This window comes from Notamacropus eugenii, chromosome 3, assembly GCF_028372415.1.
Source record: "Notamacropus eugenii isolate mMacEug1 chromosome 3, mMacEug1.pri_v2, whole genome shotgun sequence".
Classification (NCBI taxonomy): domain Eukaryota; kingdom Metazoa; phylum Chordata; class Mammalia; order Diprotodontia; family Macropodidae; genus Notamacropus; species Notamacropus eugenii.
Genome location: NC_092874.1, coordinates 240931077 through 240957799, shown reverse-complemented (window position 1 = coordinate 240957799; position 26723 = coordinate 240931077). Strand labels below are relative to the sequence as shown.

Genomic DNA, 26723 nt, shown 5'->3' with positions numbered 1-26723 from the left:
CCTAAGTTGTCTTCTTGTGTGTGGATCACGGAAGCTAAACAGGAGAGTAGTCTTGCAGTTGTAGAGTTAACTAAAGAAACTCACAGCAAATCTGGTAAGACGTGATTCCATTAGCATAGCCATTATTTCTTGGAACTAGTTCTATGATGGCCATAGTAGTATGCCAGCACCTCTGGCATACTGACATTGATTTCACTTGCATAGTTTCCATCTAGAAGTAGGTAGCAGACAAAGAAGGGGATATGAGACATCAGGAGAGCAGAAAGCCCAAGTGCTTTTTTTTCTTTTTATGAACAGGAGTGTTACCTTGGAGCCCCATCATAGTTTCTCCTGATGATTAAAATAGAAAGAGGCCTAGACAAGATTCTCTTTCCAGCTCTGTGACTACCTTGTTACATAATTTAAACACATCACTTCTTGTCTTTGAGACACAGTCGATTACTTTGTAAAAATGAAGGTGATAGACAAGGTCCTTTCTAGCACTGCCATTTTTTTCACATATAGTCATGGACTTATGCCAATTATGGAGCTTAATGGAAGTGTAAAGGTAACCAAGTTCTAAATCCCTCAGATGAGGAGAGATGTCAAGTCAAATTTCACACAGGCAGTCAATGACAGAGACAGGATTCCAAACTTTGTCTTTGGACTCCAAATCCATTGTTTTCTCTACTCTGCCATGTATGAGTTTAAGAGTCTAAGGAAGTTTAGAATCTAGTTGGGGAGAAAAGGCTAATGCACAAATAACAATTAGAGAACAATGCAAGCAGTCTATAACTCATTTTTCCTACACATATTTCTTGATCTAGAATATTCTACCGTCAGAATTTGAGTTGACATATGCCAGATATTGTGCTGATACCAATTACAGATGGTGTGGTTCAGGTGACAAGCACCATGAGAGTTTGGAGAAATGAGGTATGTTCTTAAATGTTTAGAATTCATTCTTGCCTCATAACTTCCAAATCGAAAATCAAAGCCAGTGTTTTGGTATTTGGTTGTGTGTAGAGTACCATACAACGTTGGCAACTGAGAAAGAGGCAAGTTATGCTGGCATTTAGCAACTAGCTCTCTGGGAAAGAAAATGTACACCTGATACAAACTTTTAAGTTTAATCTGCATCATTAACATTTCCTTCAACAATTTATTGTCTAAATAATCAACAAAACAATAAATCAAGCCCTGATTTGCAGTGTTTGTTGATTTCTGAGGTGCAAATGCTCCCACTGCAGCCAGCTTGAACAACTCCAGACAGTCAGCTATTAAGTTTGCATGTATAATGGAAAAAGAAGATAGTTTATCTGCCCCTGTGGAGCTTACATTTCAATGCAACAAGCACGCCTAACCTATGTGGAGGGAGACCAAAGAATATATATGCAAGAAAATTGCACACAAGTCAGTCATTTGTACATTCAAACTAACCAATAATGATTTATTAAACACTTACTATGCAGAAGGCATGGTACTGCTCATTGAAAGTATAAAGGCAAAATGAAAACTGGTACCTACCCTTGAGGTTTTTTTGTATCGCCCAGTAGGGTATAAGATCCTTTTATGTTTGTAGTCCCTATGCCTACAACAGTGCCTAGCATGAGTCAAAGATTAATAAATGATTAATTTTGCAGATAAGGAAACAGGTTCAGAGATATGAATAATCTTGCCTAAAGTTATGCAAATAGTAAGAACCAGGGACAGGACATTAGGCTAATTTTTCCTTAAAACCCATCCTCAAGACTTGAATGACTCAGAGGACTATATCACTTACTGGTTGCTTGAGTACCAAATAACCATTAGGAACTCCAGGCATGCTCTGAGGCTCAGCTGGATGACCACAATGGGCAACTGAGAAGCAAGGAGCTTTACTCTGCTAAATCAACTTTGAGGTCTCCTCCCTGCATATCTTTGTAGAACATTCTTCTTCTGCTATGGTGAAGCAGATCTCCTATTGTTAACTATTGAACAACCTATGAGCAGCTCATTCAGTTCCAATATATACCAGGGGACCAGCCTAAGTCAGGCCCATCCCAGAATAATCCGATTTAGGAGGACCTTCATACTTAAATTGGTAAATATACACATAGTAATCTGTGGAGGAAAGAGAGTACACTAAGGAAAATTAGGAAAGGTTTCCATTAGGAGATGACATGCAAGCGGATTACAGAAGAAACTAAGTTTTCTAAAGGGTTAAAGTGAAGGCAAATGACATTTACAGAGATAGGAACAGCCTCCTCCTTCCTTCTCTGCTTCCTCCTTCTCTCTGCCCCTTCCTCTTTCATCTTCCCTTCCCCTCTTCCCTCCCCTTTCTTCTTTTTTGTCCATCTTTACCTCCCTGGAATGATGTAGAGCATAGGTATCAAACTCCAGCATGGTGGGCTGTATATGAGTGTGAAACTAGATGAAAATGCAATTGGGAAATGTTTTAATGAAAATGAAAATACAATGTAGTTAATGTCAAATTGTGGTTTTCTAAGTCAATTTGCTGCCCAACCTGCTTCTGTTTGAGTTTGACACGTTGATTGCTGAGTGAATGAGGTGTAAAAGAGGCTGTGGTCACCATACAATGTGGTCTATGGTGACAAGCATCAGCATTGACCTAATCTGCCAAATGATACATTCCATGAAGAAAGGCAGTCTTCCTTTAACCCTGAAGATTGGCTTAATTCTAACTTCATGGTAGAAATGGAAGGGGGAACTTAGAGCTGGGGCACTCATGTGCTGGCTATGAGAAAGCTGGAAGTCAAACATGACTCCATAGTCAATGTTCCACGGGATAAGTACCTTTCCTATTAGCATTTTGACTCAGACATTAACTTGATATAGTAATTTCCCTGAAACCCTCTGAAAGGCCTGAGAGTCTTTAGTCACATACCTGAAGAGACTCTTTAGAATATAAAAAACCCTCCAGAATATAAACTACTTCACAGGATACCTGAGCAGAAAACTCTTTCTGGCTTATTATTAGCACATACAATAAATACAAAGTAATACATTTGCTTAAAATGATTTGACATATTCATTTTTCCCTTTAAAAGGATGAAAAAGCTTCCAGCCTCTCCTGATCAATGTTATTTTATATAAGGTAACTGAATAGAGAAGCTTACCTGCCAACTTACTGAAACAATGGAAAACAAAAGTATGAAATATCTTTTTATAGTCCTCTAAAAATCTTTAAATCAGGACTGGGATCCCTACTCTTGCATTTTTGGCCAACAGCAGGTTTTCCTTCTTTAAGTCTCTACTTCTGTTCATACAATTCTCTCCATTCAAGGATCAGAGTGGTGTAATGGAAAGAATTCTGAGGTTGGAATCAGAGGAACTACATTCAAATCCTATCCCTGGTTCTTACTGCTTGCATAACTTTAAGCAACATTTTTCATATCTCTGAACCTGTTTTCTTATCTGTAAAATTAATCATTTATTAATCTTTGACTCATGCTAGGCACTGTGGTAGGCATAGGGGCTACAAAGATAAAAGGACCTTATACCCTCCTGGGCGATACAAAATGTACATATGCAGGTTATATGCATATGTACAAGTTGGGAGTGTGCCTATAGGAAGGATATAAAGTGAAAAGGAAAATGTCTATGAACTACTGGGTTTATTTTGCATTTTGAAAAGTTGAATTCATTCTATTATTGAACCATCCCTTCAAGCCAGTGCTAGGTGACAGGTTTTTAAGTAGAACAGGGATATCAGACACTCCAGAGTCCAGTTTGAACCAAATTAAAATGTATTTGGGAAATAGTTAACAAAATAAATGTAAATAAAATAGAACATAGATAATGTTAATGTGCAGTTAACATTAACTACAGGCACCCTTAAACATAGCTTAGTGGGGCCTATTTCTATTTCAGTTTGACACTACTGATGTAGAACGTTCAAAAGATTCTCCCAGACCTTGAATTTCTGGAGTTGAGAGGTTTGTAAAAACAGTCCTCCCTCAACATATGTACCTCTGCCACATAAAATAAATTCAGTCATTTTGGTGGATCATAAAACTAAGATGGGAGTATCTAATTATTCATAGCTGCTTTTGTGTCATCAGGCTTAAAGTACTTTGCATCCAGCAGGGAAAATAATTTGGCTGTGAGTTGAGGGCTAAATAGTTCCCTCACTATATAATTGAGAGAACTGTCTGAAAATAAGAATGATAAAAATGATAAATATTGATCTGCACCAAATGTTCTAATTTTTAAGCAAGATCACTAGGGCTGAGAGGAATCAATTCTTCATTTCTTTGTCCCTGAAGTCATTTCTTTGTTCATATGGTCTACATCAAAAAAGGAGACACTGTAGATGTATCTGAAGTGCCTGAATAGTATTTGTATTTGTAAAACTAACTGTGGGTTGTTGGAAATGCATACACACACACGTGTGTGTATATACATATATATACACATACATACACACATATATGTGTGTATATACACACACACATATACATATATAAATACAGATATTTGGGGATGACTTCCTTATGTAGAAGAATGAAAAGTAACCATGGGCTGTTGGAAATACATATATATATGTCTGTATACATACACACACACACGTATATGTGTATACGCACACATATATAGATATGGATATATGGGGATGACTCCCTGATGAAGGTAGATCAGAAGAATGAAAACTAACCATGGACTGTTAGAAATGTACATATATGTACATATATATATGTTTATACATATACACACATACATATGTATATACACATACACAAATATATGTACATATAGATATAGATATATGGGGATGGCTCTCTTATGAAGGTAGATCAGAAGAATGAAAACTACCATGAGTTGTTGGAAATGCATATATGTCTATATATGTATGTCTATACATATATATAGATATATAAAGATGACTTCCTTATGAAGGTGATAATGCCAGTGAATCCTAAGCATTAGCACTAAGTATTTACCGTAATCACTTCTGTTGTTCTACATGTACACCAGGCATATGAAGAAAGAAGAACTAAGGTCAGTGCCACACTTTTCAAACCGAGATTGAGTTGGAGATAAATCCAGACTCCTTTGAACCCAAATCCACCACTCTTTAAAATCAAAACCCAAGGTGAGAGAAACGGAATGCCATTTAGGTTCAATTCCTGAAACTTCCACTTCAAGATACATTTGTGGAGCTACCTGTGTACCAGGTGCTGTGTTAAGTGTGGCAATAGTTAAGGCAAAATACTTAATACCAATGAGTCTTGGAGCAAGTCATTTCATCTCTCTGACGTTATAACATATCTTATTAGCATTGATTTGTCTGACAAACCTGAGGTCTTTCCTTACCTCTAACAAAAGTGGGTTCGTTAAATGATCTGAAGTCCCTCCCAGTCCTAAACTTAAGACTTGTGGTGCCAGTTTTACCCCTCAGACCTCCAAAAGCACTGCTTGGTCCCTTTTCAATGTTCTTATCGAGTAATATTATATATATGTATATATATATATAATTACATATATTATATGTAACAGAATATATAACATACAATTATATAATAATTAAAAAATATATACGTAATCCCCACGGATGTCGTAACTGTCCACCAGCCGGTACGCTCGCGGAGGGCGGGGACTCGCCGGAAGCACGTGCCCACCAAGTGTTGGACTTGAACTTGGGTCTCCCCGACGCCAGCTCCTGCGCTTCATCCGCAGCGCCCCCTAGCTGCAAAGGCAGGATTGGAAGCCGAGTCTCCTGAAGCCAGACGCTCCAGACCGCAGGGAGCTTTCATTCTGTTGCAAACAACGCTCTCTGATAGACTGACTGGATGAATTTATGCGACAGTCCGATTATAGCGCCTCTGAGGTCATGACCCGGACTGGCCGCAGGAGCTCGGCCAGGCCTGGGCTCAGGACACCGGTTTCCTCGAAGGCCGAGCTGGCCCCAGCTCTCACCGTTCCTCCGCTTCCCGGGACCGCCCACGAGGGGAAGTGTCGCTCAGGAACGCCTCCGTTGCGCGCTCGGACGTGCGCGCACGTACGCACGCCCCCATTCGGGTCCGTCGCGCACGCGCACGCGCTCGCTCAGAACCCGGAAGCGGGCGCGGCGCGACGAGGCGGGGGCGCGCAGGAGGAAGCCGACAGCCACGTGGGGTCGGGCCGGACGCCGGCCGGCGAGAGCGCTGGGGGCGGGGCCTCGCCAGAGGGGCGGGGCAGGGGCGGAGCCCTGGCGGGCGGAGAGGGACCAGCTCGCATGGGGGAGTCTATCCCTCTGGCCGCCCCGGTGCCGGTGGAGCAGGCGGTGCTGGAGACCTTCTTCTCGCACCTGGGCATCTTCTCGTACGACAAGGCCAAGGACAATGTGGAGAAGGAGCGGGAGGCCAACAAGAGCGCGGGGGGCAGCTGGCTGGCGCTGCTGGCCGCCCTGGCCCACCTGGCCGCTGCCGAGAAGGCCTATCACAACCTTACCTACCTGGGGCAGAAACTAGGTACCGCTCCCGCCGGGCCCTCCCCCATGCCCCTGACCCCGGCATTGACCCCGGCGAGGACGACCCGCAGGTTGGGCGCCCCTCCGGAGGGCTGGGGCCCTCCGCCTCAGCAGGAGGCCTCCCGGGGGAGGGGGGCCCGAACGTCCCCGCCCCCCACTCGTGACCCGTGTCCTGAGTGGCCCCCGATGTGCGCTCCAGCCACTGCCTCCTTCTGCTTCCTCGTCCATCTGCTTCTACCCTTCCCCTTCCCTTCAAAACAAAAACGAACCCCCCCAAGCCCTCCCCCCGATCGCTTTTGCTTCCCAGGCGATAGCGGGGTCTGGGACGAAACGTTTCCCCCTCCCCCCATGCTGCATTGATTGGTCATTGGGAAGTAGTCATCTCCCAAATTAGGTCCTAATGTGACTACTCTTAGTCCTTAGTAATCAGCCTCTTAGAAATAAAGACTGCCGTCCTGAAATGGGACCTAATGGAATTTTACATCTGCTACCTAAATTGTGTATGTGTGTATATATATCTATAAATATATGTTTATACTTATAAATATATATATTTATGTCTTGAAGGAGAAAGGTCTCAGAAATAGGAACTGAAAAAAGAAAAAAAAACCCTGTTTGCTCTCACCACCAATGGAGCATCTGGGGGGTGGCAGGACCCTAAAGGTGGGGTGGAAGTCTCTTTTCCTCCTTCCACATCCTTGTCCTAAGTGACCCCAGATGTGCCTTTCATCATTCATTGCCTTCTTTGGCTTTCCTTTCCAAATTCTTACTTATGTTATTCCTCATCCAAGATGAGTAACAATTGTTATTACGGTATACATGTTTAATTCCAATCCTTAATCTTTTCTAGAATTTGAGTCACTGGCCTTGTTTTTCAGTCTAGTAAGTACACAGTCCATGTGGTGACTATGAAAGACATAACCCTAGACTCTTGAGTGAATAATTGCAATCTGGTTAATGGCCCAGTTTTTAATTTTCCCCCTACTATTTCTTGTCTCATCTTGTTTATAGAATTTTTAATGTGGACACATGGGGCAAGACCTTCTGAAATTTTAGCATGAATCTTGTATCAGTGATTCAAATACAAGGAGAGTTGATCATTCAGATATGGAATCATTGGCACCCCTGATCAGATAATTTATGTTTATATTTTTAACTTTCTTCTCTCTTTTAATTCCAAGCATATTACGTATTAGGCAGCTGTTTTGTGAGAGCTCAGAGTATAAAGTTATCTCTGATGTTTGCAGTTTTCTCTAAGCAAGTAGGGGGATGGTTATCATCACAAATGAGGCAACTGCCAAAACCAAAATCCAAGTGTGTAAATTGGATTCCATCCACATAATTACATCATATAGTCTCCTTTTGAATAAAACATCACAAGTCTTCATGAAGTTGTCCTTGTCTTTGCCAAAACAAAACCTTCTACTTGTGCCTTTAATGTTTTCCCTACCTTGGTTTCCCACCCATCCCCCCCCCCACTTCCTCTCTAAATACTTGCCCCCTCAGTCTTCCTGCTCCATACCTAATTATCAGGCTGTTCTTATCCCTGTTGCCTGCAAGATCTCTTCCATCCTTAAAAAAATCTTCATGGTTTATCTTCCCCACTCACTGCTCCCTCGCTTCTCCAGTCAGTCTATATTTTCTCCCTTTCCACAGCAAAACTCCTAGGGGAAAAAAGCTGTCTAGATGAGGGATGTGGCCCTCTAGATCCTCAAGTGTGGCCCTGAATTTATTTTTAGTCGAAGGATGGCCATGCCTCCGCTTTTCTCACCTCTTGCCCACTTCTCAAACCCTTGCAGTTTGGCTTCTGCCCCAATTATTTGATTGAAACCGTTCTGTCCAAGATTTTCAAAAATATCTTGTTTGCCGAATATGATGGACTTTTCTCAGTGCCCATCCTTCTTGACATCTTTGCAGCTTTTGACACAATTTACCACTTTGAACTTCTGCTGGCTTTGCTATTTGTACTAAGGATTCCTCTATTCATTAGTCAGCCAAGTTCAAAGCCTCAGAGCTCTCCTTGTCTCCTCTGTCTCTATTATATCTCATATCCAGTCAGATGCCAAGCCTTGTCCATTTTACATCCTCAGCATTTAGGCCTTCATCAGCTCTCACCTGGACTATTAGTACAGGCTTTGAGTTGGTGGTCTTCCTGCCTGCAATTCTTTGCCCTCTACAATGTATCTTCCATGTATCTGCCAGATTATTATTACTAAAGCCTAGGTCTGACCATGTTCCTATCTCAAAAAGCTTCATCTGGCATTTAATACTCTTCACAATCTGGCTCCCACCTATGTTTCTAGAGTGATTTCACTCTATTCCCACGCTTACAAGAAATAGTAAAGTTTGAGATTCTTTCTGCCACCCAAATACAACCTTCTGTTTTCTACCTCTGTGCTTTGTATTGGCTTGCTAAGAATGTTCTCCCTCCACAGTTTTCTAAAGCCCCAGGTTTGTTCACAAAGGACTGTAGGGTAAGCAGGACCTGAGACTAGAATTTATATCTATAAATGTAGGTCATTTTCAGAGTTTGCCTTTGTTGTTGTTTTCTTTGCTTAGGAACTGGAGCTGATAATTGGCAAGATGGTTCTTGTATAAAGGGCTGACCTGGGTTCAAGGACCTCTAGCATACATTGGCTTTGTAACTGTGAGCATGTTATTGAACCTCTCAGATCCCTAGGTACCCCACTAAGACTATAAGTTACTGGGGAGATGTCTAGCTGCATTGGCGGAAGGAGTTTCCAGACCAAGATTTGGAGAAAAATTAGGGAAAACTGTTTGAGTGAAATGGTTTTGGGGTGATAATGACAAAGGAGTATAAATAAGACTGAAATAAAAAGTGGACAAGAATTGGAACATATTGTGAAAGTTTTCCTTCATTGATTGGTTTGGGATTAGCTGCCTAAATAGATAATTTCAACAAACAACTTCACTTTTTTCATAGGTTTTTAAAGATGTTCTTTGTATGATGTAGATATTTGACTAGTAAGACAGACTTCTGAGTAGTCAGTGGGAGACTTAATGATCACTGCCTTTTTCTGAGGCTTCAGCAATCATGAGAGCTGTGCTTCTCTGTCCTTCTTTCAAGGTTCTGCTGTTTTTGATCAGATGTAGGACTACATAAGAAGATATCCAGGAAGCAAGCTTTTAAATTCAATAACTACACAGAGGCCACTAAGCTAAGGAGCTGATGAAATGTCTCCCTCTTCATCCCTCTTTACATTTGCTGTTAAGAGGTCTTTGCAGGTTCCTCTTAGAGCCCCTTAGCTGCAGTCATAGTTGAATTCCTGCTTAGCTTTTCCTATCAATAATTTAAATTGTGATTCTTGTTAGTGTTTAATCTCTTGTCAAGTATTAGAAGCTTTTATTCTCCTGGGATTGAGTAGATAGGGTTCTTAGGAAGTTCCTCAATGGTCTCTATAGATACTCCATATGCAGGTTCTGCTTAATGTTAAGATATGTGGTAAAGTTAGCAGTCTAAAATGGGGTGGTGATGGTGGGAAGGTCAGTTTTAGCAGACATGTTCTGACTTGTATATTTTATTTCATTTAAAACTGTCAGGAGGGATGTAGTGGCTTTTAGATCAGAGATACAGCCATGGAATCAGATCTGAAACTCAAAGGAGGGGTGGAAAAACTAAATTTTTTGTTTTTGGCCTCAGGAACATGGCAATGAGTATTTGTTTATTCTGTTATCTAGTGAAAAATAAACCAGAATGTATTCAAATTCTGATTATAGAATTCTTTGAACGCTGTAGGAGAATCTACAGAGTAAGATCTTGAAATCAGGGGCTTTTTCTATTTTAGAAAATAGTCATTTCCCCCTCTAGTTACCCTTTCTCACCAGTAATGTGACTCTGTCATTTACCCTAACAGGTGGGCAGTCCTTTTTCAGCAGAAAGGATTCCATCCGGACCATTTACACCTCTCTACACAATGAGTTGAAGAAGGTGGTAGTGACTGGCCGTGGTGCTGCGGGGGGCACTGTTCCTCACTTGGAAGAGCTCCTGTCTCATTTGTCCGAGCAACTCTGTTTCTTTGTTCAGGCTCGAGTGGAAATTGCTGACTTCTATGAGAAGATGTACACCCTCAGCACTCAGAAATTCATAAACTCTGAAGAGCTAGTCAGTCTTTTGGAGTCCATCCTAAAGAAATACAGCTCCAGGTCAGTGTTTGCAGCATCATGGCACAGCTTAGGTGTTGATGAGGTCCAGTGGGCTGCTGAAAGCCCTCCCTGGCTCCCCCATCCTTTTTTATGCTTACATAAAAGGTTGTAGAAAAATAATAGTGTGTGTGTGTGTGTGTGTGTGTGTGTGTGCAAATGTATGTACACATGTATATATGTTATCTCATCTGATCCTCACAGTAAACGCTGGGAGGTAGGGGCTATTATTATCCCAGTTTTTACATATCAGGAGACTGAGGCAAATTGAGGTGGTTATTTGTTTAGGGTCACATATCTAGTCTGAGGTGAGATTTGAACTCAGATTTTCCTGAATCCAGGCCCAGGACTCTATCAGTTGTGCCACCTAGCTGCCAAAGAGAGAGAGAAAGAGAGATACACACACACATACATACACACACATTCATGTATGTGTGTTTGTATGTATGTTTGTATGTATGTATGTATACATATATTTGTGTTTGTGTATATATATGTATATATATATATATATATATATAAATGTCTCTGTCACGCCTTCTGGACCCTGGGGGCAACTGCACAGGTGGATGTGATCTCTTATCTGGGGCACAGAGAAGTTAAGTTATGACCCTGGCACACATGAACGTTTCCTTATATAAAGAATGGAAAAAAAGTATTACATATGACATCATCAATCACAACTTTGTAATCTTAGGATTTTTTTTAAAAATCATTAAATTTAGCATGTTTTGGACCCCCTTCTGAAATCCATACTGTTCTCTTCTGTGCATTTTAAAAAATATTTGACACTCCTTTTCTTTTTCTTGAGTATCACTATCACTAACCTTCTACTCCATAGCTGTCTCTCCCTCCCCACTCAAAGGAGTCCCTTCCCTTATAACAAATAAATATAGTCAACCAGAACATCCACATATTGGCTGTAGGTGAAAACGTTTCTCATTCTGTGCCTCCATTTTGTCACCTCTCTACAAAGAGGTAGGAAGCATTCATCATCAGTCTTCTGGAATTGTGATTGATCATTATATTGAACAGAATTCTCATTTCTTCCACAGTGGTTTTCTTTTACAACATTGTAATTGCTGTATAAATTCTTCTGGCTCTACATAGTTCATTTGACATCATTTCATTCAAGTCTTCTCTGACTTCTCAGAATCCACTCCTTCATTTTATGTGACTCAATAATATTCCATTACATTCATACCCCACAATTTATTCATCCAATCCCCAATTGATGGGTACACCTTTGTTTCCAATTCTTTGCTACAACAAAAAGGGCTGCTATAAATATTTTTGTACATGTAGTTCCTTTTCTTCTACCTCTGATGTCTTTGGGGTGCATGCCTAGGAGTTTTGTTGCTGAGTGAATAGTCCTGAGGTCTGCTTCAAATTGGTTTCCTTGTTGGATGGATCATCATTTGACAGCTCCACTGATAATGAATTTGTGTGCCTGTTTTCCCATAACGTCTCCAACAACTGTCATTTTCCTTTTTTGTCATCTTTGCTCATCTGATGGGTATGAGGTGAAACTTCGAGTTATTTTATTTTTCATTTCTCTTATTAGTGATTAAGAGTATTTCTTCCATAGGGTTGTTTATAACTTGGATTTGAAATGATTTTCCCAGGGTCACACAACCTGTTTGTGTCAAAAGTGAGACTTAAAACTCAAGTTTTCCAGGTTCCAGGCTGGTTCTCCATCCACTAAGATATTCTGCCTCTCAGGGTGCTGTCATACTCAGTTTTCAGTTTTCCTTCTGAGTGTAGGAGTGGTTGGAGGCGTATTGGATAGCTCATCCACATAGGAAGCTGATGTAGAAATATCCTGTGTTGATGCAGATTGGGGCCTCATTTGTAACATAGAGTCTTAAGAGAGTTGCCTTGTACTCACCAGGTTAAGAGACTTGCTGGTGGTCAGTTAGTATGTGTCAGGCAGGACTCAAACCTTGATCTTCCTGACTCTAAGGCTAACTCTGTCCACTGTACCTTGGTCCTTCTTGATTGCAGGATAGTTGATTTTTCATATGTCATTGTGTTTTCTGATACATCATTACTCTGATTTCACTAGGGTCCTTTCAATGTATGTATTACTTTTTCACAAAATGAATACAAAACAGAACCCAGAGGAAAAAATAACATGCTAATCAATTGAATTTAAATTTCTGTTGATTTGGCCTTTAAGATGTGACTGCCATCTATAAGAGAGATACAAGAGACTACAAACTCCCTTTGACATGCTGGGTATCCATAAAGCCTAACCACCACCAGTTAATCAACAAGTAACTGTTAATAATAATGGTATCAGTGATAACAATAGCATTTTTATACTGTACTTTGAGATTTTCCAAGCAGTGGGCATCTGCTATCTTATTTGATCTTCACAACAACTCTGAGAGGGAGATGCTGTTATCCCCATTTTAGAAATGTGGAAACTAAGGTTGAGTGAATTGTCCAGGGTCACACAGCTAGTGCGTGTCTGAGGCTGGATTTGGCCTCATGTCTAAGAGATGATGTACAGTGTTGTGTCTACAAGGTGCTACCCAGTGGCCTCTTGTTTATGAGTGCACCAGGACCAACGATGCGCTGTGGAAATTCTTGTCCCTATTTAGCAGATGTTTTTTTTTCTGGAACGGTGCTTTTTGATCTTTCCTTTGTCTCCCTTAACATGACCCTGGAATGACTGTTGAACCCTAGGACTTTTTTATTCATAAGTTTCATTGATGATCATCACCATTATTTCTGGTTACCCCCCTGCCTCTGATGGAAGAGTCCATCACAACAAAGAAGAACAGAGAAGGGAAACCAACCCACAGCTGTCTCTTGCGGCCTTTCCTACTCCTCTGCTAGAACGAGGGACGTACATTTTACTCTCTGTTCTCCGAGACCAAGATGGGTCATCCCAGTTCTTCCAACCCTGACTTCCTTGCTAGGTTCTTTGTTTGATGTTCAGGGTGTATTTAAGTGAGAGGTAGCATGGTGCAGGGAAAGCCAGGAAGGCCCAGTTTTTAAGTATTGCTTCTGATACCTCCTGGCTCAGTTAACCTCCCAGTAAAACTCGCAGTGCAGGGAGTCTCCTTCCCTGGTAGTTCCAATACTAATGAAATTGCCAATCTAGCCCTTACCCTTTTTATCCCTGAAACTTTCAATAAAACAAAGGCACAGTATCCCACTTTCCCAGTGTGGCTTTATTTAGTACATGTGTACCCTAATCTGAGAATTCCTCCAGTTAGAGGCTTTGGGATTCATTTAAACAAATTAGTTCCCTATTTTGTTGATTCTGAAAGTTCAGAGCTCCATGCACTTATTGAGTTTCCTTAGGATGAAGGATTCAAATGAATACTGCCCTTCTTTTGCTGGGCTCTTTGCCTCTGTGGCAGGCAGGGCTGTTTTGTTTTTTTTATTTGGTGCTGTGCATCAGAAAACTGTTAAATTCCTCTTTTTTTGAGGTCTCAGCATTCTGAAGAAGTAATTTACCCCTTGGTCTCATATTGTTTCAGAAGAACTAATGCACTCAATTTTCAGCATAATGGGTCAGTTCCTGCTGGGTGAATAAACTATACTCAGAGCATAAATGGCATCATAAAAAATTCTATGGCTAGTGTACTCTTTCAACTAAAAGGATGTTTTTGTATTCAGAAATGGAGCAAACTCGATGACTACATAAAGCCTAAAACCCTGGCTTTCATTTTAAAGACCTTTCTACTGTGAGTGGTTGCAAAAACCCAACCTGGTTGCCGAGATAAATTGGAAGCAGATTTAAACAAAAAATTATTTTTGTTTTCCTTGAGAATGCTAATTGGGTTCAGAGTGGAATAGTTTTGAAGGTGTTTTTCCTTCTCCCTCTTTATTTTCTTTTTCTTTATTTTTTAAATTCTGAAAGATAAAATGAATTAGACCTCTAGACATTCTTGAGAATAGTTAGCGTCTTTTGTGCAGTTGCCTTCCAACTGAAAGGATAGGAATTTAGCATGTTTAAAGGTCTGAAGTAGGTAAAGTAAAATACATAGGAGAGTTATTCTAATTCAGCCCTTGCTGAATAAGCATGTCTAGTTTTTTTTTTTTTATAAGATATATTCTTAATAGGACAGGGGGAAATGATGTGAGTTGTTTCTTTTCTTTAAGTGGTAGCAATTGAGGTTTTCCCCAGTCTAGTGATAGTTAGCTTTGAAATTATTTTCCAGGTTCTACAATATATGAGCACAAAATAATACCTGGTAATTTTTCTATTCTGTGCCCAGTAAAAAAAAATTAATGTTGGAAGATTCATTAATACTTACATGGATCTGGAATCATATAGATTCAGAAGGTTCATTCTTTAATTCAGATTGCACCTCTTTATTTTGAACATCTTAAAGGAGTCAGTGGGGTCTGGCTGGTTACCTGTGCTCCTTCCCTCTTGCCATATGACTAGTCCATGTCACTTCCACAGGTATATCCTTTCCTGTTTTTCATACTCCTTTGTTGGTTATGTTGCACCCTACTTTTACTCACTGTGTGCTTCTTCATGAAAATTGGTATTTAATCTCATACAAGAAGAATAAGAATATGGAAAAGACATTTCTTATAAAAGAAATAATCGGCTTTTAGCACAAATTTTGGGCAACTGCTGTTTTCCATGGGATGGGAGATTTTATTCAATGGTTTAATTTTTTTAACCCAAGTTTATAGCTGGAATATAAATAGTATCATTTGAAATAACAATACTTCACGTGGTTACCATTTGAATATCAGAAGACAAAGCTTCTCTGTGGGAGCTCTTTCAATTGCCAGAATTCTCACTGTAGGCAAGACTATTAATGAAATAATTTGTAAGTTCCTCATATGTGGTTCAGCAAGGTTAATGCTTACTAAAAAAAAATTCATAAGCCCATCAGTACTACTACTGTAGCTTAATAGTTTTAGACATAGTGCACTTGTGGCATCTAATGTGCATATGGAGAACTCTCTGTCTTATCACTCATGATCATTGTTTTAAATCGTAAGATTTTAGAATCAGAAGGCATTTCAGGGAGTGAGGTGGTGCAACAGATAGAACTCTAGACCTGGACTCTGAAAAGTCTGACTTCAAATCTAGCCCCAGGTGGTAGCTCAGTGACCCTGGGCTGGCCATTGAACTTCTGTCTGCCTTAGTTTCATTGTCAGTAAAATGAGGAAGTTATTCACACCTACTTCTTAGGATTGTTGTGAGGATCAAATGAAATAATATTTGCAAAGCACTTAGCACACCTTATGTAAATGATAGTTAGCTGTTAACAGCACATCCACTCCAAGGGTCCCCAACCTTGGGGTCCATTGATAGCTTTTAGGAAGTTTGTGAACCTAGATGGAACAAAAAAAGATGGCATCTTTATTTTTCACTGACTTTTGAAATTTAGCATTTCCTTCAGTTATTCAAAAACATAATTCTGAGAAGAGCTCCAAAGCCTTTAGCCTCCTGCCAAAGGCATCTATGACACAAAAAAAGACTAAGAACTCCTAACTTAGTCTAATTCCTCACATTACAGAGAGGAAATTGAGGTTTAGGGTTAGTTAAAATCTCACAATGAGTTAATAGCAGAACTTGAATGGGAACTTAGACCTCTTGGATCTAATCTAGTGATGAAAATATTGTGTTTTTAGATAGGTTCAGAGATGTGGAGCTGACCTTAGAGTCCTCTGATCTATAGCTCCTAATTTACAGAAGAGAAATAGGGCCAAAGAGATTCACTAATTTACTCAGGGTCATCCAGGTAAGTGAGTAGCTGAGAAGAGACCCCAGGTCCCCTGGCTCCTAATCCGATGCTCTAGAACAGTGCTTCTTAAACTGGGTTGTGACCCCATATGGCAGCACTAAGAGGTTTCTGAACATGCAATGGCCAAAAATTCAAAATCAAATAAGTAATCCATCTGAGGTGTTTCTGGCGGCTCTTGGCCACATTGCATCACACAGCTTCACTGCAGCCTTGGTTCTGAACACAGAACATGCACACCTTGCACCATGTGCGCCCTCAGGCCATGCAATGCCAGCTAACTAAGAGGGTTCAAGAGTGGAAAAAGTTTAAGAAACCCTGCTCTAGAAGAAGAGCACTGGGGATACCCTTGGCTTCAGCTTCCCAGAAGGCCTTGTTGCTGACTCAGCGGATTTAAAGTGGGGGCTGGACATTTCTCAAAGAATTCAAACTGTGCAGATGTTCAGGAAGTAGAAGGTTTCTCAGACTACGGGGAATCTGCTCATTAGAATGTTGTAAGAACCCTCTTCTGCTTCTTAGAGACAGTTTTGAGTCCTTACAATAATTAGGGTAGATCTTCTCATCACAAAGCTGTTAATTTATACTGTTTTCAGACCCTTTCAAGATCTCTAGCATGGCTAAGATGTGTGTTTTTGCATTACAATAATTGAACATCCTGCTCTGGAGTGAAACATGAAAAGCTACCAGCCACTGAGCAGCATGGGAGTGGAGAACTGATGCAGTCTACTGTTAATCCTGAGCCTTGGCAGGCCTACATTAGCATGAATTTTTTAGCTGCTCTTAAGGATGAAATATAACTTTGTCACTAGCCCCTAATAAATGTTGACCATTTAAACATATTCAGTGTATCTGGGAAATAGCTAATCCAAAATTTTTTTTCAAGGTTTGTATGGTGAATTCATAGTTTTTTAAGGACAACGCTGGAAATGAGGAAAAGGGAAACAGGAAAGCTCATGATAGTTATTTGTTGCGGAATGGTTTTTAAAATTTTTTTAAATTTTAATTATTATAGGCAATTTCAGCAGCTAACTTATCTGGCCGTATTCCTAGGTTCCCCACCACTTTCAGCTGATGGATAATAAAGGGATCCACAGAGTACAAGATTTGATTCTCACAACAACCCTGGGAGGAAGGTGCTATTATTAGCTCTATTTTAAAGCTGAGGAAACTGAGGCAGATAGAGGTTAAGGAACTTGCACAGAGTCACAGTAAGTGCCTGAGGACAGATTTGAACTCAGGTATTCCTGACTCCAGACCCAGTACTATCCACTGTGCCACCTCACTGCTTCTATATAGCAGTTTTTCTGAACCAGGTTTGGGAGGTTTTGTGACTAGCAGGCTTAGTACATGCAGAGTGGGATATTGCAGCTACAAAAGTTAAATGTGATCTTTGGCTGCATTGAGAGGGATATCTAGGTATTAGGTGGTGATGGGTATCTCCTCTGGGCACGATCCTTATCAGACCCTACTTGTATTAGTGTGCTCCATTTGGGGCACCACGTTTTAGGAAGGACATTGATTAACTGAATGATGTTTTGAAGAGGTAAACCAGGATGTGGAACAGCCTCTAGTTCATGCCATATGAGCATGTGTTGAAGAAGTTAGTGATACTTACTTAGGAGGAGACAAGATTTAGGGAAGACTTGGCTGGCTTCCAGGATTTTTTATTTGTTTTTCTTAGCTAACCACTGACTCTGGGGTCAAATGACCCAGGTTCAGCTCCTGTCTCTGACACTGCCTCTATGACCTTAGATTAGTCACAGTCAGTTTCCTTATTTGTAAAATGAGGGGGTTGAACTCTGAGGTCCTCATTAACTCTATGTTCTGTAAATGAGGAGCGGTGGTTGGAAGCCTCAGTTTGCTTCTTTGGAGTTTCTAATCTAAAGTGGAATGGATTGGGTGGAGTTAGCTTTCCCATACTGAAGGTCTTTGAGTCAAAGCCATGTGACCACCTGTGGAGCATGCTGTAAAATGGATTTTTTTGTTTGTGGTTTGGGTTGGATACAGTGACATTCCTTCTAATTTAAAAATTCTGGAGCTCTCCAACAAGGCCCCAAAGAATTCTGGTATATTACTGTGGGGAACATTTTGATGATAGCAAAACTTTACCATCAAAAGTATTAAGTATGAAATGTGTGTATCAAATGCTTCCTGTATGCAAAAATATTTTAGTATAAGCTTAATATACTCAGTTTCAAAATTTTCCTCCCCAGCTGCCCCTTCTCCCCTATTTTAACCATGTATGGGCTCTGTGAATCTTCTGCTGGGGGTTTTGTGGCTAACACAGTTTTGGAGATACTGTTTCAAGGTTTGTGCTGATGAAGTTAACAAGATTCCAGCTGTGATCTGACCAGAGCAGAGTTAGGTAGGACCATTAGCTCCTTATTTATGGGGCTGTGTCTCTCTTAATGCAGTCTAAGATCACTTTGGCTTTCTTGGCTGCCATATCAGAAGTCAGAGCAAAATGTCCCTCAGCGTTCTGTTGTGGGCCTTCTTTTCTTTTCCCTCTATACTACTTCATTTGGTGATCTCATCAGCCCTCATGGATTTAATTACCATTATGCTGATGATTCTCAAATCTACTTTTCTGGTCCCAGTATCTCTGCTAACCTCCGTTCTCGCATCTCCAACTGCCTATCAGACATCTCAAACTGAATGTCCAGTAGATACCTGAAACTCAATATATGGAACTCATCATCTTTCCCCGTAAACCCTCCCCACCCCTTTCTTTATTACTGTAGAGGGCAACACCATCCCCCCATCCCCAGGCTCACAACCCAGGAGTCATCCTGGATTCCTAATTATTTCTCCACACCCACATCCAAGCTTTTGTCAAGGCCTGTTGATTTCACCTTTACAACATCTCTTGAATGTGCCCCCTCTCTCCTGTGACACTGTCACCTCCGTGGTACAGGCTCTCATCACCTCACTCCTGGACTACTGTAGTAGCCTGCTGGTGGGTTTGCCTGCTTCAAGTCTCTCCCCACTCCAATCCATTCTCCATTCATACAATAAAGTGAAATCACAGGTCTGACCATGTCACACACCTCCACCTCCCCACCCCACCCCCACTCAATAAACTCCAGTGACTCCCTCTTGCCTCCAGAAGCAGTTACAAAATGTTCATTTTGGCATTCAAATGTCTTCATAATGACTAGCTCCCTTCCACCTTTCCATCTTGCACCATACTCCCCAGCATGTACTCTTCAGTCCAGTGACACCAGCCTCCTGGCTGTTCCATGAACAAGACACTCCATCTCAGCTCTTGGCATTTTCTTCCGTTCTCTTCCATGCCTAGAATACTCTCTCTCTTCCATTCCAACTACTGAGCTCTCTGGCTTCCTTCAAGTTCTCACTAAAATCCTACCTTCTACAAGAAGCCTTCCTTCCCCAAGCCCTTAATTCTAGTGCCTGGTAATTATTTCAATGTGTCCTTTAGATAGCCTTGTATATATTTGTTTGCATATTGTCTTCCCCCATGAGATTGTCAGCCTCTTCAGGGCAGTAGCTGTTTTTTATTTCTTTTCTTATCTTTAGGACTTAGCACAATGCCTGGCACATAATGGGCACTTAATAAATGTCTTGTTGATTGATAGTTGTAGATTACAAAGTTAAACAAAAATACTTTTATTTGGATCTTTGTAGCTCTATCCTTAATATAATTCCAAGATCAATATTGTCCCCTGGACCCTGTCCTTGACTCTGTTCTGGCCAGCATTTGATCACTGAGTTGACAGAGGCCAGCTGCTGCTCATATATTTAATATTTAAGTGAAGTAAAGTGGACAGGAATAGCTGATCTGCTGGCTGACAGGATTGGTCTCCCAAAACACTTTGACAGGTTAGAAGTGAGCAAGGGGAAATGTGAGGAGGATAAATACACAATCCCCCATGTGGCTTCAAAAAACTCAGTTGCACCAGGACAGGTTGCAGTAGGTTTATCTAGGAAGCAATTCATTGAAAAAGACCTAGGGCTCCTAGCTGATGGCAAGCTCAGGGTGAGGAGGCAGTGGGATGTAAACAATCAATGAGACTTTATGCTTCTATGAATATGTGTTCTCATTGACATGAACATACCCTCCAGAGGTTCAGGTGGTAGTGCCTCAGTACCTTCCCATCTCTGCAGTTTGCTGATAGAATATAAGCTCCTTGAAGGTAGGGACTGTTTCTTTTCTCTTCTTGTATCCCAGCACCTAGCCTAATTCCTGGCAATAGTAGTCCCGTATTGAATTCTAATTGTTCAAACAATTGATTCTAGTTCAAGAGGCTTCCTTCTTGGTCTTTTCTAAAACTCTCATCTTAGAATGTCTTAATGAAAGTTTGAGTCTTAAAGCAAGGAAGGGAGACAGTCTTACCCCTCATTAGACCTCTCATTGGAACCCTCTCACAGACTGTATCTTGAGTATTGTGAACAACTTTGGGGCCCCCCTTTTTGGAATATACTGACCAGGTTGTGGAAGGCAACGTGCTAGGCCACACTAGGTTAAGGGAGTTGGTGGTGTTTAGCCCAGAGAGGAGAACACTTGGAGATGGAGAAGGGAGTTTTGAGAGCAGCCTTGAGATATTTGAATTGTTGCCAGGCCCCCAAGCCTGTCTTCCCATAAGGAAGAGTGGCTGGGAAGGTTTTTCCTCCTGAGAGAACAGAACTAGCCTCAATGAGTGAAAGCTTCGAGGACACAGGTTGTGGCTCAACCTAAAGAGAGGCTTCGTAACCATTAGAACTGTCTGAAAATGGAACTGAAGGTGGCCAGAGTGCCAGATGTGGAGCTGAAGGGTCTGGGTGAAGGTCTGTGTGACCTCTCTAGGCCTCAGTGAGTCTCAGGGCTCTTTCAAGTTTCAAGTCTATGATTCCAGGTCACAGGAGGAAGTGAGCTCCCTCTTTACTGGAGTTCTGCAAGTGGAGCCTGGACAATGACTGCTTCATGGGATGATATAGGACCATAGACTTAGGGCTGGACAGGCCCTTGCTGCATCCCCTCTGCTTAATAGCCTTCAACCCTGATGTGCTATTGAGTCACACAACACTCAGTCAGATTCTCTTCCACTCCACAGTGTGGGGCAGTGTATTACAAGGACATTGAGTTCTCCTGAGGAAAAATACTAAATCCAATAATAATAACTAGCATCAATATAGTTTTTTAGTTTACAACACTTTCCAAATATCCCATGTTATCCTCACATCAGTGTGGCAAGGTAGGTGTTATTATTATCTTCATTTTACAGATGAGGAAACTGAGACACAGCAGTTAAGTAACAGCTAATAAGCATCTGAGGCTGGATTTGAACTTGAGTCCTCCTGACTCCAAGTTCAAGGTTCTATCCACTGAGCCATCTAGCTGTCTTCATGTAACCTGCATTTGTTTATCCCTCACTTTTTTTTTTTCTCCTTTTCCCTGGATGTGGGTGAGGAGACCTCTAACAATTTAAGATCCAAATGACTATGGATTAGCTGTGTAACAGGGACTCTCCAGTTAAGGAAATTCTGCCAGAGAAATTGCAGCTTCTATAAATCCTACTAAAGGTTGTAAAGTTCATAAGGGTGGTGTCTGTGTATTTAACAGGAGAGATTACTCATGAATCAGTACAGCCTACTTCTGAAAACACTGGCTGGACCAGGAGGATTTTCTCATCAGGAAAGAAAAAAGTGCTAAGTGGGCCCTGAGAAGTGGCAAAGTTAAATTAACTGTCTCTTAGGTTAGAAACAGGCAGCCTCATTATAGCATAGAAAGCCCTGGACTTGGTGACAGAAGACCCAGGTTTGAGTGTGGGCAGTGCCCCTTAGTTGTGTGGCTATGGGAAAACTTAACCTTACTGAGCCTTTTCTTATTTATAAAATGGGTATTACAATCTCTTGTGTCAGTCTGTCAGTCAGTAAACATTTATTAAGTGCCTACTATATGCCAGGCACTGTGCTAAGTCCTGGGGATAAGAAAAAAAGGCAAAAGACAGTCCTTGCCCTCAAGAAACTTACAGTCTCATGGGAGAGACAGCAGTCAAGCATATGTTATATACAAAGCAAGCTATCTATAGGATAAATGTGAAATAATTAACTGAAGGAAAGTACTAGAATTAAGAGGGCTTGGGGAAGGCCTTGAGTAGAAGGTAGGATTGTAATGAGGACTTGAAGGAAGCCAGTGAGGTCAGTAGTTGGAGTGGAAGAGGAGAGCATTTCAGACATGGAGAAGAGCCATGACTGGAGCTGAGAGACCAAGGGTCTTGTTCATGAAACAGCCAGGAGGCTAGGGGCACTGCACAGGGAGTGACATATGAGAAGACTGGAGAGGTAGGAGGGGGTTAGGTTATGAAGGGCTTTGAATCTCAAACAGAGTATTTGATTCTGGAGGCAAAAGGGAGCTGCTGGAATCTATTGAGTTGGGGGTTACATGCATGGTCACACCTGTCCTTTAGCAAGGAGGACTGTGTAGAGTTGAGTTGATAAACCAAGGGTGAAGATGGGTACAAGAGGAGAATGGCTAGTGCAGAGGAAATAGCCTGAGGGAGAATTGAAGGGTCAGGGAATTGGAGGTCATAATGAGGGTAGAAAGTAGGGCTAGGTAAGGGAAGGCAGAGGGAGAGGTGAAAAACCAATGATTATGGTCAGATGGGGGAGACTTCAGAGATCTTGAATGTGGAGGTGGTTGCATGTATTGTGGGCAATGGCAAGAGCAAGGGCATGACCTCTTGTATGTGCTGAGGTTGGGTGTAGGAGCAGATCATGGGCAGTGTTATAGGGTGAGAAACCAAATAGCTGAAACGTTTGAGGGAGAGTCAATGTTTATGTTGAAATCCCCTAATATGAGGGCAGAAATTGGGGAGGAGAGAAAAATCATGAGGCAAGTACTGAACTCTTTGAGGAAGTTTGGAGACATGTTGCTACCGGGACTTTGATTGGGTACTGGATATGAACAGACAGGTGAGTGATGGCCGCACAAGGAGAACCTGGAAGTGACAGGGTGGAGCAAGGGGTATTCCATTTCCCCTAGCAAGGGAAGGGGAATGAGGGAAGGTGCAGCCAGTACCTGGGCACTACTTATCTCATAGAATTGTGGGAATAGTGCTTCCTAATTAAGAAGTTCTGGATAAATATGAACCATATTCATAGGAACAGATCAATATTTATTTACACAGACAATTAGTGAAGAAATCAAAATGAAGATCATTAAAAATGATATATTACCTATGTTGTCTGCCTTTTTTTTTTTAAAGCCAAAGAAAAAAAGTTTATTAAACATTCGCCAAATTGGGTTGGCTCTTAAGGAGCCTTAGCATTTGTAACGCTTGTATTCACAAGTGGGCCAGATAGAATCTCAGTTAGACCGAGTCTGAGCTGGATTGAATCTGAGCGCCTTCATGGAGGCGAGATGGAACTAAATATAGAAAAACTATAGGAGGGATCTGGGGTGTGGTCTGGTAGTCCAGGATGATGGGAGGAGGGCTTTAGGGAAGGTTTTGAGGATAAGTCCTAGGAGGGAATCCAAGGAGGGTCAAAGGCTGGAAACTATCAGGAGATATCAGACAACCAGAGGGTTTGGATGGGAAGCAGGTGGGGCAATCCAGAGATCTTGATACAGGCAGTATGGGAATGAATACAGATCTTGATGGGAGTGGTCAGCAGCCTGGGGAATGGGGTTTTGATAGGATCAAGGGTGGGGGAATGCAAAAGAGATCTGAGTAGAATGTTAATGAAAAACCCTTGGGTTTCCAGAGACTGTGGGAACAAAAGGGAAGGTTAGATTTGAATAAGCAAGGCCAGATTAAATGGGAAGATTCAAGGGGAGCTCAAGCAGGCTCCCAGGCTGTGAACCCCATCATTCCCCACTCAAACAGATTGGACCCAAATTCTTTTGGGGTAAAGGGCAAAAGTCTGAGTTTCTGAAACTGCTTCGTGCTGTCAAGGGGTGTAGAGCTGTCCCTGCCTTGATGGGTCCAGTTCAAGGGGTCAGATTTCAGAACCTGGGTGGTGCCAGGTCCAGTGGGCTGGAGTGGACACCTTGGATTCAGACTGAAGTTGGTATATAGCCTGGGCTGTCATCTGGAAGTTGATGGCTTGCACTCTGGAAAAGACAAACCTGGCAAGGAGGTTAGGCAAACACACACCAAACAGGTTCAAGAGGAGTATAAAGAAAAGACAATTTCCCTGGCATAAAAGGTTATTTCTCTGGAGAGAATTAAAGATGACTATGGCAAGGCCAAAACATAGAAGAGCATGTTCCTTTTTTTTTTTTTTTAACATCGAATTGGCACAGTGGATAGAGTACTGGGCTTGGCATCAGGATCAAATCAGGAGTTCGAGTCCTGCCTCAGACACTTACCCTGTACAAGACACTTAACTTCCATCAACCCTGGTTTCCTCATTTGTAAAATGGGGTTAATAATAGTACGTTATGTTACAGGGCTGTTGTGAGGATCAAATGAGATCCCCAAAATAAAGTGCTTTGTGAACCTTAAAGTGCTAGCTTTTATTATTTCTTATTATATTGTGTTCGAGTGACAGACATTTGGGAGTCAGGGCTGAGTTGGAATCTTTCTGGTTAGGTTTATAGGGTGCGTATAGTCCTTAAAATTCTTTTGGTGTCCTTATAATGTTCTTAAAAGCAATAGCCAGAAGGAAAAAAAGTTTGTCTTCTATGACAGTATTCTACAATAAACAATAAACAAAATCAAGTAAGAAAGAATTACAACCAAGATTAAGAACACCTTTATTTTTGAAAAAAGAGGGCTCTGGATTGAATTTGCCACACAGAAGAGCTGTTCTAGAAAGTCTCAAGTTGGTGTAATCGTGAAGTGAAGTTATTGGAAATTTTTATTGATATCATTTGTTTTCCCCAAGTATCCCTCCCTTTTCCCTCCTAGCTATTCCTATAACAATATAATAATTTTAAAGACAATAAAAAACAAAAATAGGAAAAAAATCAGCATAACTGATAAGTTCATTGGAAAAAGTGAAATATGTGCAGATGTTTTCTTAATTAAAAATTGACTTAAGCTGAGGTGTATTTAGAATGACTTTGAATTGGCTTCGAATTCTTCAATTTTCCCCTCTTCTTAATCCTACTATTACACCATTTCACTGACCTATGTATTATTTTGGCAATAAAAATCTACATTGAATAATAGTTATCCTTATTTCTTATAAAATATTTTTTTCTGCTCTCTAGATTTCACCACCCAATTCTCAGCCCATTAGAGAGCAGTTTCCAGCTCGAAGTTGATGTCCTGGCCCATCTCTTAAAGTCCCAGGCTCAGATCTCGGAGTGGAAGTTCCTGCCCTCCCTGGTCAACTTACACAGCGCCCACACCAAGCTGCAGACATGGGGCCAGATCTTTGACAAGCAGCGAGAGACTAAGAAGCATCTGTTTGGAGGGCAGTCTCAGAAGGCTGTTCAGCCCCCGCACCTCTTCCTTTGGTTGATGAGACTCAAGACCATGCTTCTTGCCAAGTTCAGCTTTTACTTCCACGAAGCGCTTAGTCGCCAAACGACAGCTTCAGAAATGAAGGCGCTGACCGCGAAAGCCAACCCTGATCTCTTTGGGAAGATCTCGAGCTTTATTAGGAAGTACGACGCTGCCAATGTGTCTTTGATATTTGACAACAGAGGGTCTGAGAGCTTCCAGGGCCATGGCTACCATCACCCCCATTCCTACCGAGAGGCCCCAAAGGGAGTGGATCAGTACCCAGCAGTGGTGTCCCTGCCCAGTGACAGGCCTGTCATGCACTGGCCCAATGTTATCATGATCATGACTGATCGGACCTCTGACTTGAACACCTTGGAGAAAATTGTCCACTTCTACGATGACAAAGTCCAGAGCACCTACTTTCTGACCCGCCCAGAGCCTCACTTTACCATTGTTGTCATTTTTGAGTCTAAGAAATCAGAGAAGGATTCCCATTTCCTCTCCTTCCTCAATGAACTCTCACACGCTCTTAAAAACCCCAAAGTATTTGCAAGCCTGAAACCTGGATCTAAAGGGTAGTAGGCTTTTTGGAGTGACAGTTTCTCAACGCTGGTTAACAAGACTGCTGTAATTTTTGGTGATTCAGGTCACATCCATTCATGATTCTTTGAAAGCTAAATTAAAGAAAAATTGTCATGACATGTATTGCACATTTCCTATGTAATTATGACCATTTAAGTTAAATATCCAAAGATGACTATAGTAAGTGATCATGGGTACTGTCTGTGGGGTCTGTGTTGGACAGAGTGATCTCTATTTTTTCCACATTTTCCTGAGTTTTGTGTGATTTGAGTATTTATTGGTCCTTGACTGTGGGATGATAAAAGGGGCAGGACATGTGTGGGGTGTGTGTGTTTGTGTGTGTGTGTGTGTGTGTGTGTGTGTGTGTGTGTGTGTGTGTGTGTGTGTGATATTCCTGCTAGCTGCTGTATCTTCTTCTAGTCCTTGAAT

At 41.4% G+C, this 26723-nt stretch overlaps 1 protein-coding gene across 1 annotated transcript; it reads left to right on the top strand.

The window, feature by feature from the left end:
• The first annotated feature begins 6146 nt into the window (after nucleotides 1-6146).
• On the top strand, nucleotides 6147-26411 carry KICS2 (KICSTOR subunit 2). Its single transcript, XM_072655265.1, has 3 exons — nucleotides 6147-6431; nucleotides 10306-10594; nucleotides 25475-26411. Exons 1-3 carry the CDS (start codon nucleotides 6197-6199, stop codon nucleotides 26289-26291), a joined length of 1341 nt encoding a protein of 446 aa, XP_072511366.1. The 5' UTR covers nucleotides 6147-6196; the 3' UTR covers nucleotides 26292-26411.
• Nucleotides 26412-26723: the final 312 nt, after the last annotated feature.